The following is a 12,030-nucleotide window of genomic DNA, read 5'->3' as shown; positions in this document are numbered from 1 at the left end:
ACTAATAACAGTCCATTGAAAAACCCTGCATCGGAAAAATATAATATTGCCGGAAAAAGCCCTCACGAGACTGAGGCATAAAGGATATCATTAATTACCAATAGTACTGTATTTATCACTGAAAAGTGCTGCTGTCTCAGGGGATGTAGGAAAAAGAACACTACTCTCGTATTCCCTTTGACATGGAGAGTAACAAAAAGATTGTGTGTGTGTGTGTGTGTGTGTGTGTGTGTGTGTGTGTGTGTGTCTGTGTATGTGTGTGTGCTGCATGAGAGAGAGAGAGAGAGAGAGAGAGAGAGAGAGAGAGAGAGAGAGAGAGAGAGAGAGAGAGAGAGAGAGAGAGAGAGAGAGAGAGAGAGAGAGAGAGAATCACTTACCAACGAGCGTAAGTAGCGTCGAGTTTGAGCCTACATGATTGTGTGCCGTGCACCGGTAGTGTCCAAAGCTGTCACTGTAAACAGCATTCAGTACCAGTGTTGAGGAACCCAGCCCTCTACCGTCCCAGTGTTCTGTGGACTTGCCTGTGGGGAAACACAATGGGTCGTTTTATCTTTCATTTCAAACGTTTCCAAATGCTTCTCCCTAGACGAAATATTTTGCCTACTGCTTTTTGATATCCTCTTACATGTTACTAATGCTAGGTCAGTATTAGAGAGATGTAAGTAACACGCAGGAGATTGTTTGTTCGTAATATCCAAAATAATTCGCTGAGAAAAGAAGTCAGCTTATAACAGCCAACCCTTCATGCACTTCTATATGTAAAAAGAGGTTAGAGCTAGAATTTAGCGATATAATGTATAGCTATTCCCTTTTACTTGGCCTAAAACTATCACCTCCCCATCACGTACGCTGCCTGTTCACATTAACATGGCTAAAAATTGCAAATTTTCCACTTGAATAATAAGTTATAACAAGAGATTAATACCAGAATACGGAGTTATACATATTCTGTTAACTTTAATTTGCCTTGCTGTTCCACTTATTCCAAAACCACTTTCCCATACAGGTGGGGACGGGTAGCTGGATTATCAAACATATTTACGTGGGACCTTGAAAAAGTTCTTGGTTTCTATCCAGAAAACGTCACAGAAGAAAGTCTGTTCTTGTATTATTTCTTGACGAAGTCTCCCTTATGTTTGATGCACTTGGTTCACCGACATTCAAACATTGCAGTCCCGTCTAGGAAGAAGGTGGCATCTTCAGCCTTCAAATACGCCTCAACAGCATTGGTGACTTCATCATGACTCCGAAAATGGTAACCCCACGCAGGTTGGCCTTTGTATGGGAAAAAGGTAAAAGTCAGACGGAGCCCGGTTGAGTATGTAAGGAGAATGAGACAACAGTTCAAAGTCACAGATGGCTGCTTCAGCCACTGCCACCTGTGCCATGGGGACAGAGACATTGATCTGGAGCAACAGTACAGCTGCTCGCAGCTTTCCACTCCGTTTCTCTTTTACTGATTATTCTTCTGTCGCATTTCTGATGCATAATAGATCCCATTAATGGTTTGACCCTTTTGCAAGTAGTCAGTCATGAGAACTCCCTCAGAGCTTCAAAACACTGAGGCAATCACCATGCCGGCATAACATGCATTCATTCAACACATGCCATTTGTTTGAATTTCTGAGGAGTGGAGAACTTGGTTTCCATTGGTTGCTTTGATTCATAATTCAGGTTCAAAGTGGTGAACCTATGTCTTATCCAGGGTCACAAATCCCAGGAAGAAATTGGCTGGATCAGCCTGGTAACGAGCCAAAAGTGTCCTTGAATTATCTAATCTGGCCAGCTTCCTGGTCTGGTGTCAACATTTTGGGCATCCATCTTGCAGACATTTTGTTTATACCCACTATGCCAGACAAACCGGTGTGCACTGAGCCAGCATTAATGCCCATGGTGTCGGCTATCTGTTGCACAAATAAACGTCTGTCATGCAATACCATGTGGTCAATGGCCGCCCCTTGATTGTTCGTGGACGATGATATGGGGCGTTCTGACAGTGGGTAATTTTCGGTGCTCTCCGTGCCCCGCCTGAATTCAGCAGCCCACTTCTTTATGGTGGAATAACAAGGAGAGTGCTCACCAAGTGTGTTAACCATGTCTTCATGGATTTCCTTGGGGTCATACTTTTTTTTTGGGGGGGGGGGCAGATACTAGATCACAGTGTGGGCTACTTTTTTGTCCATATTTGTGTTTTGCTCTTGCCTACAGACTTTTAAAGGGCTTCACCTGCAAACAAATGAAGACAAAGATTTGAGTTTTTGTGCACAGTCATTAGATGCTTTATAGTATACAGTACAGTCACACCCAAAAGTTGTGGTTTCTTCCCTTGTTTCTGGGCGAAGCCAAGGACTTTTGAAAGATTCACTTACAGTACAGTCGATTCTCTGTCGTAACTTACAAAAGCTTCTACAGGGAAAAAAATGGAGACAGAAAACTTCAGCTGCCTCTTCTTATTATTTTTCCCCCAAAACCTAATCTTTGTTGCATACTGAGTTTTCTCTCATAACCATTTGTTTTGCAGAAAAGAACAAGGATTCCTCAGAGGAGGCCAGAATCTTCCTATGCCTCTTGTTTTTCTTGCAAAAACAAATCTGAGTTACGAGAGGGAATTAGTTGTAAGTAATAGTATGTTTGTGAGTCCGGGTCTTGAAATGTACGACCGGCATCCAACGCTTTCTACCACTGGGTCAGTGATTCGCCTGCATCTTTATTATGTTTACGGGTATTGAAAGATGTTGCTTTGCCCTTAGGCTCATCAGAACATGAACCAGTTGGAGTGCAGGTTGAAGTTACCCTACTTATGCAGTCTACAAGCCTCCTTTCAGGGGACGAGGAGGGAAATGAGGGGAGTTTGCGAACAGGGCAACGGAGCAGTCCAGTTATATTGGTGCGACCACAGAAAGAGTCCCTCTCCAGCAGCAAAGAGATGGATGACTAAGACTTTATTTTCCTTTCTTACATCACTACAAAGATAAATATTAAAAGCCTACCGAGTTCATTGATATCTTCCAGATATTTACAGAAACTCCAGTGACGGATACGGAAGGAGAGCTTTGGCAAACTGAAGCCGAGAGAAAAATAATCTGCATCCAACAACTGCTGCAAGCTGATTATTTGATTATTCCAGATTCTTAAAAAAGTCATTTCAGTATAACTAACCATCAAAATACACTTCTTTCTTTAATTTTATTACTCATGTAAGATTTACTAAATATTATTCTTCTGCTAGAAAGAAAAACTGTGCCTGTACTGTATTCCTTTATGACTAATGTGAGATTTACTTGATACTGTTGTTCCCCGAGAATGAAAGCAAATATATACCATTACCGTATTAATTTGCTGTCCATGTACTGGCATCATAAACTTTGTGGAAGAGGTGAGAAGCGTGATACTGTTAATATTGTTGTGGATCCAGGCTCAACTGAACGGGAGCCCGGTAGACTGGGATAGAGAACGAATTGAGGGGTGTATGTATAAACAGTCAAGGGAACCACCAGGTTATGCCGGTGCCACCCAGTGAAGGCGTCTCTCTCCAGCATTAGGTGGCATTGTATCATCTTATATTCAACTGGTCGTGTGCTATACCTTACTTCAAATTTGAGTGTGTTCAGGCTACTTTCTGGCTGAATTATGAAATGCACCCCAAACGATTGAATAGATTTCAGTGAAACATGAAATTAATTCAAGGTTGAAGCATATGAGTTAGTGAAGAATAAGTAAAAGAACGCACCGCCATGAACCTTTTCACATTTTTCATGACGACCTTTGCCTTTTTATGCCTGTAATTTAATGTAGTTTCCTGATGGTTCTCATTAACTATTACAGAGTCTGGTGTAACTCCGTTCACTAATTTTTCTTTGACGTTGCTGACAGACAGACGAACAAACAAATCCAACTAACAGCATAAACTTGGGTGGCAACCAGATAAGGTCCATTGAAAGCACGGTGATGCCGCGCCAGGACCTTGACATGTGACCTTGACCGTTCAATGATATGCACCAAAATCAAATCACTGCTACCCTTACCCACATATATTGCATGTACGCATTTTTATACAGATTGGGTCAGGATACAGCATGATAATTGACCTTGACCCAAGACCTTTGACCTTTGATCGATCTGTACCATAGTAAAATCACTGCAACATAAAGATCACTTACCAACATACTAAGTGCATATACAGACATACAAACCGATTCCAGCACAAGAGCTATACGTTCGGCGTCGGTAAAAAGGTGATATAAAAGAAGTGCCATGCAACCTCAACACTCAGAGTAATATATAACTTAATAATATGGTATGCCAGAGAACATCCCAAGAGCCACGAGAACACGACAGATAACACTGCATTCTCGATGGCTTATGAGCCTTTCTAGCGCCTCTTCCTTGACATCGTATTTTTCACTTTATACTTCCTTATTCTCTTATACGTATTTTTCTATATTTTTCCATATATATAGAGCGTAAAAAGAAGATTAACGTGCCACAAGCAGAAATAAACGAGCGAGGAAGAGTTACCGGAGAGCCTCCGTAGCCGACCACAACAGTGGCCAATGTCTATGCAAATCCCGAGCAAGAGACTGCCTTAACCCCTACAGCAAGAGGACGTCATTTCATATTCCTTGTACGTTCACAGGAATTTAAGTCCAACACTTTGAACTAGAGGGGTTGGATATAACTGTCACTACTGTTTTCATCAGCAGAGATCCACCCTAGGCTGGAAACAGAATAATCGTCTGATGTAGCGGTGAGAAGAAATGAGAGGCCGCGTGACAGAAGGGATTCACAGACCACCGGCCAGAAAAGGCGTTTTTGTTGGATAACACTGTTTTCACCCATACTCTGTCATGTGGCCTTGGATAAGAACACCTTCTACCACTGGAAGTATGGTTGAAAGTCGCTCAAAAAAAGTAGTGTACATCGTCCTTATGCTAGCTACTCACCATTCGCCTAGAACTAGCCACAAAACGTAAGGTTGCCTCGTGCACCCAGCTTTGGTGGTGGTATGGGAGCGGAGAAACATGTCTTGGTTGTGCGTGCCCGTGTGTGCTTATGTTGGTTATGGCCAATGAGAACGTAGCTGGGCTGCGAGCCTCAATTATTGACTGACTGGCCATACATGGCGGTGTGTTTGGTTGGAGTTTTTGCCATGCCAATCATCAGTCCCTACGTTGTGCTCTCTTCGTAGCATGCAAAAAGCATTTCTTGCTGTTTTACATCCATTTTTGCCACTTCTATGGAGTTTCGTCTGTGATTACTGGGGCAACAATGTCCCGTCGTGATGGTGATAGTTGTAAAGTGTTCTTGGGCGCTCAAGAATTGGTGAAAACAATGGTTTTGTGGTGAAGTCGTTCTATAGCAATAATAGTAAATGACACCGTAATAATTCTGAGGAAAACAGCTGCATCAGTGATGATAGTATTGTTGACCCTGATTGCAGCCTTTGTGATGATGATACTGGAAGTAGTTGTAATAATCGTGATTGTGTTTGAAGTGATGGTGAGAGTAGTGTGAGTGTTGAAGGTGGTGGACATGGTGATGTGGGTGAAGATGGAGCTGCTGTTGCTGCTGCTGCTGGCTGCAGTGGTGGTTGTGGTGATGACGGTGCAACAGGTAGTAATCAAAAACTTGTTTCGCCTACCCACATACGAAAAATAAAGGGCCATGTTCGTGTAGGGCAGCAAGAAAAGTGAGGGAAGGATGTGGCTAAGCAGAAGCGTAATACGAGGACGGAATATGTTAGTTATGACGCAAAAAACAGTTGTGGGAGCACACAGAGTCTGTCCCCCATGCCATAATGGTTGCTTTGAATAGATAGGCAGTGAAGAAATAGACTAAATTTTAAGCTGTTTCTGGGTAATTGGCCATTACAGTGCCCAGAATGCCCACCTTGTAAGTCTGATACGTAATGAGGCAGTCAAAAGAATGCGCACACATGCGAAGGTGAGCCCCAGGCCAGTCGACATAGTGTATTACGTAAAAGTGGAGCACTGTTAGATCAAAGCATGCCGCTCTGCTTCACATCCATCCATGGACTTGGCAAAAAGATAATGGCCATTCTACTGCAAAAGAGCCTTGAGTCACCCAATGGGACCCCAACGCCTGACAAACGTGGACACAATCCCTCTCCACGTGCCATCATTGGGCGTACCTTGGAGCTTGTGCACGAGCACATCCAAAGTTTACCTCTCACTGCAAGTCACTACATGCATGCTACAGCCCCTCACCGACGTTACCTGGAGGCTTGTAACAGCATCGCCGAACTCTGTGTCAACAAGCTGATGTGGATTAACCAGAACAGGAATGACGAGTACAAGGTATCAGAGAGCTTTTATAGGACGGTGTTCACACAAGATTACATCATCTTCCAGTCACCAAAGACAGATGTTTGTTCAACATGTGTGAAGCTTAATCAGGAGATCAAGAACCGGAAGGATGCTGGCCTTGATGTTGCCAACACTCAAGACCAGCTGGCTGTACACAACGTTGATGCTCAAGTGCCTAAAGACCTCCTGCATCAGGCTGAGCAGATGGCACCCCCAGTGACCCAGCCAATGTCAAAATAATGGCCACAGATCTGCAACAAACGCTTCCTTGCCCATGGCTGCGAGCTGGAGTGGCTTACTCTAAGTGGTAAGTGTAAGCTGTGGAAGCTCTGCATTTACAACATCAACAAGGAAGAGGCCACTATGTTGGTGAGGAACAAGGTGACAGGGAGACGTGACTCAGACGTTGTGGCCAGCTGTATGCTCAAGTGGCTTCAGATAAAGATCAACCAGCAAAAGCAGGACTTCACCACTCTTCATGTGTTCTGTGACAACTGTTGGGCCCAGAACAAAAACATCACTATGCTTCTTAAGGCCCTGCAGCATGTGGACGCCAGGCGTCTGTTCAGGAAGTTCGTCTTTATGAAGTTTAGTCACTCGTTCCTGCCCTGTGACCTTTTATTTGGCCTGACTGAGAAGAAGATCCGTTCTGCAACATACGTCTCTAGCCCAAAGGTGTATATCGATGTTCTAGTTTCCTCCATCAAAAGGCAGTTCCCTGTTGTGACCATGAATTGGGAGGACTTCTTGGACGTCAAAGCCTTGATGAACCACATTATAAAAAGTCAGGCAGTTGCTTCTCCAAGCCTGCCAGCCGGTGGCTGACATCACCTTTCAGGAGAGCTATTACATTAAGAATGACTGTAACCTTGATGTCACTCCAGCCAACATCATAAGGTGCGAGTGATGAAGGGAAGGACAATGTATATGTCACGGGGTTTTTATAATATCCACGGTAATTTTGGAATAAATGGTTAAATATTATTTAATTTGATAATAATATTCAATAATATTGAAGAGCAGAGACAATGGTTGTCTTGCTACATCAAGCAACGATTACTTTACGTTGGCTTAGCACGATTCTCTGAGAACGAGAATTTATAAACTTCCTCAACAGTACACAGCAGAGACTAATTACTCACAATTGCTGAATTACTGTACTGTTAGCCTCTGGAGAAAGTTACATCACCCCTGACAATAAATAACTAATACTAATAATAATAACATCAGGTTCTTGCTGATGCATTAACTCCTGGCACAACGGATTTTAAGTTAATACAAGACTGGTCTAAGTACCAGTTATGAATAGTAAAACGTTTATGCAAGCTAGGAGCTATATGGGAAATAAGCTTAATTATGGAGAAATGAAACAAGATTTACTCTACATTAAGCTCAAGAAATAGAACTGTTAAATTTATTAATTACAAAAATAAATTTAACATTACATTTCAAATCAAATCAATGAGACGCACTTTTCGCTCACTCACACAGAAGCTAAATACTTACGCCTAGGAAAAACACCTTAACTAAGCTCTTAAAACTACAAAATACACAAAAGAAATACCAGTCGATGAATGCTATGTATCACCACTAAGGTGGGAGGACTGGATTAACTGTCTAGTGGAGCTTGGGGTGCTAGCTGACCTCTCCACTTCTGAGCACAGAACCTTTCTCCGCCACAGCAAACACAAGACTGAATTCAAATACATTGAATGGGCAGGACGCAAGGCGTGGCTAACGGTTGAGGGAAGCAGAGGCAAACGATAAAGAAATAATTGTATCGCTCAGTAGCGCACTTAGTGACGTGCATTAAATCGGTCACTTTTTGAAAACGGTGACGAATTATTTGAAAAGTATACCCCGAAATGGAGAGAGAAACGGTTAACTGAGCGATACACAGTGAGTTTTCCACTAATAGTTCGTGGCTTCTCACAAAAAGGAAATGTCGCGAATTGATTCGTGACATTACGCCCCATGAAAATTAAATCTTTCTTCCTTCAGAAGAAAGATTTCAATATACATATATATAAATCCTAACTCAGTCACACAAGATTCACACTGTGGTGTGTGTGCTATCCTGCTACAGGAGAAAGTCGCAGTCGTCAGTGAGCGAAAAAACCTCTTTTACGTTAATAGAAGCAAGCTTGAGGGAAAAACTCCGTGACGACGGTGAAAATCCTGTACTCAGGTCAAACTGAGCGAAAATTCGCTACATTTACACTGACAACTAATTGTTGTGTAGCGTGGTGTATGTAATACACGGTGTAGGTGTGACAGTTGTAGTGTAACTGTACCTACGTGTAAAATGACATAGTAAATAATATGACGACGAAGAAGGCAGAGGAGAAGAGGCGGCAGCGTGCGGCAGACGATCAGCTGGTCCGCACAGCAAAACTGCTACACCCATTGCTGAACCTGCAAAACCAATTGAGGTGGAGCATCAAAAGTGTCAATGAGACAAAATTCTTATTAAGTTACAATTACTCTCTCTGCCTAGCAGTCAGTGCTACGACGTACATTCGAGGTCGCCATTAATTATAGCACACAATTATGGTCGGCAAGTTGAGAATCCTTGTGCAAACTTGGGTCTTCCATAGCCTCAAACCGCACACGGGTCCTCAACCTGTGCCTTAACCTACAATACTTATATTAATATCGGAGAGCTGAGAATCCTTGCAAACTTGGGTCTTCCATAGCCTCAAGTCACCTCTGCGGAATTCTCACTTCCCCCTTAACCTACAGTACAATACTTATATTAGTACCGGGAAGCTGAGAATCCTTGTGCAAACTTGGGTCTTCCATAGCCTCAAGTCGCCACTGCGGAGTTCTCTCTCGAACTTCCCCCTTAACCTACAGTACTTCTATTAGTACCGGGAAGCTGAGAATCCTTATGCAAACTTGGGTCTTCCATAGCCTCAAGTCGCCACTGCGGAGTTCTCTCTCGAACTTCCCCCTTAACCTACAGTACTTATATTAGTATTGGAAAGCTGAGAATCCTTATGCAAACTTGGGTCTTCCATAGCCTCAAGTCGCCTCTCAACTTCCCCCTTAACTTAAGGCACATAATATGCATGTACAGGCCCTGGACATACTGTGTCCTGTGGGGCCAATGGGCGAGACATCAGGTCTGCACCCACTTCACCACTACCCTGTCTCTCAACTGACTCAGAGATTACAGGTGTGGTTATGAATGGCACAGGAAGGGCATGTCCCTGATTAGTGGTGATACTTTGGCACACAGTGCAGGAACGGACAAAACTGTCTATGTCTCGTCCCATCCCTGGCCAGAAAAAGTCAGCTCGGATACGGCCCTGGGTCTTCCTTTTGCCCAGGTGACCTCCTGAGGCTGGACAATGACCCCATTGTAACACTGCTGGGCGGTACTTGGCGGGAACGACAAACTGCAGTCGAACCTCGCCCTCGGGTGTTCGTGACTCACGGTAGAGCCGTCCTTGTTTGCGAAGGAACTTGGCTCGACCTCCCCGTGAATACTTAATCACTCGACCCTTTTGTTTGTTCCGCACGGCAGCAAGTGTCGGGTCAGAATGTTGTTCTTGTACAACAAATTGACTACACATCAGATCTTGCGGCGATTCAATGATCACTGGGGTGACACAGTCTGGAGCCTCAGTCATGGCTCGTGTCACCGCAGCAGCCGAAGTCTGAGTAGCGCCATCGGAGCAACTATCCTTGACTCCTTGAATATTGCCTACTATTAAGTCAAATAGAGGCTCTGGCATGACAACTGCAAGTGTCGTACCAGTATAAAATGGAGATGCCACCTGGATACATGCCTCAGGGAACAATCTCACTGATCCATCAATAAGATTTGCATGGATCTGTCGACCTGTATACTGCTCAGGCCGAACTAAACTCTGCTTAACAGAGCAACCTGAGGAACCATTGTCTCTCAGGACCTTCACAGGAATGCCTTCCACAAACCCTGGCTGAACAAGGAAGGTACTGTCACCTGTGGGAGGGCCTGTGGAGGAAGCAGCTAGCCACTCATGAGGCTGCTGAATTGATGTGGCAAACATTGTGCCTTGAGGGTTATATACTTGAGAAGATGGAACATTGGCCATCTGTGGAGGGGGGTTCACTGTCACTGTGGGACTAGTGAACTGTGGGGAAGTACCCACACTGGTAGGGACGTGACCACCGGGCTGCTGCTGAGGAATGAAGGCTGCATTCGCTTCCTGCCTCTTTTGAGCTGGTGGTAAAAAAGTTTGTCCCGAAGGTCGATTGCGTGGCTGATACTGCTGTTGGTTAGGGTACTTGTTGTACCTCTTCCACTCAGGTTTCTGAGTGTTTTGCCCCTGGTCCTTCCACTGCGGTTTTGGACCTTGGCCATTACTCTGAGAACGGCCTTGGTGCTGGGATTCAGTCTGAGACGGCTTCCCAGACTTGGCAGTATCTTTTCTGCTCCAGGTGTTTTGCTTACGAGCTTGATACCCGTATGCAGTAAAGAATGCGTCAGCCTTCTCTGCCATTTGGCTGGCATCTTTCACCTGGCAGATCTTAAGCTGTGCTATGAGCTCAGCAGGCCACGACCTCTCTAGCTGTGTACGCAGCATAAGGTCAATTATCCCCTCACGCGTGGAAGGAGTTTCATCTTTCTCCATCCACTCATTTAAGTAAGCTGTGAGACGATCAAGGAACTGAACAGCTGTCTCCTTGTCTTGGAGACAAGCTCGCATGAACTGAACTTTGGCGTCGTCTACTGTGAGACCATACGCCTTAATGAGTGCAGCTTTCATCATCTCATATGTGAGATTGTCTCCACGAATTCTGTGGAGAATATCGAGGGCAGGGCCCTCAAATAGGCTAAGAAACTGAAGCCGCTTAGCTGCCTCATCCAGTTGATATAAGTCTGCCATGTCCTCAAAACGAGCTATGTACGGCTCGATTCGCTCGCTTTCCTTGTATGAAGGAAGCTTGATGCGTGGGGTCGCCAGGACATGTGCAGGGGAACGCTCGTGGAGCTTTGACCAACTGCACCAGACGTGTCTGAAGCCAAGGAATCTCGCTTGAGCTTCATCATTTCAAGTTCATGTTTTTCTCGTGCCTCACGTTCGGCACGTTCATGTTCTCGTTCTCGCTCGCGTTGTTCACGCTCGTATTCGCGCTGTTCTCGCTCTTTTTCTAACTCGAGCTCGCGTTGTTTTTGCTCGTATTCGCGCTCTTTCTCACGCTGCTCTTGTTCATAAGCACGCTCTCTTTCACGTTCCTCACGCTGTTCTCGCTCGTATTCGCGCTGTTCTCGCTCGCATTCGCGCTGCTCTCGCTCGTACTCGCGCTGAATCCTACGCTCTTCACGAGCATCTTTCTCACGTTCTTGCTCGTAATTGAACCGTGAGAGAACGTAACTCTGTATTTTCTCTGGGTCTGTGAGACCAATATCTTTGGCTTCCTGTACATAAGCACTGGCTGCCATGATGCTAGCTCAATTTACTAAGAAACCGAAACTGAGTACTGACTGCTTAGCGACGAATACTAATAAACACCAGTAAAGAATACAGACACAAGCTAGTGGTGACCAGTCTTATCCAGTTAACTGGCAAAGAATAAATCAAAAATGTAAATGACTGGGAAGACTCAATAATAAACACAATGGGTACGGCGACTTCCCAGGAGCGAATAAAATCGTCTGGCGTTACCAAGAATAAACTAGAGTTAAGTACTCTATGGATTGATAAAGCAAAAT

The 12,030-nt window shown here is 44.4% G+C and overlaps 1 protein-coding gene across 1 annotated transcript in view; it reads right to left on the bottom strand.

Annotated features, from left to right (window-relative positions):
- LOC145391002 (limbic system-associated membrane protein-like) overlaps positions 1-12,030 on the bottom strand; it is a 51,514-nt gene that overhangs the window by 25,209 nt on the left and 14,275 nt on the right. Inside the window, exon 8 of the mRNA XM_080265734.1 lies at positions 378-516. Within this exon, the coding sequence (XP_080121860.1) occupies positions 378-516 (139 nt within the window). The remainder of the gene's footprint in view (positions 1-377; positions 517-12,030) is intronic.

Source organism: Coenobita brevimanus, chromosome 16, assembly GCF_032717465.1.
Source record: "Coenobita brevimanus isolate Jiangsu-jjx chromosome 16, ASM3271746v2, whole genome shotgun sequence".
Lineage (NCBI taxonomy): Eukaryota > Metazoa > Arthropoda > Malacostraca > Decapoda > Coenobitidae > Coenobita > Coenobita brevimanus.
This window is presented reverse-complemented; position numbering and strand designations above follow the sequence as displayed.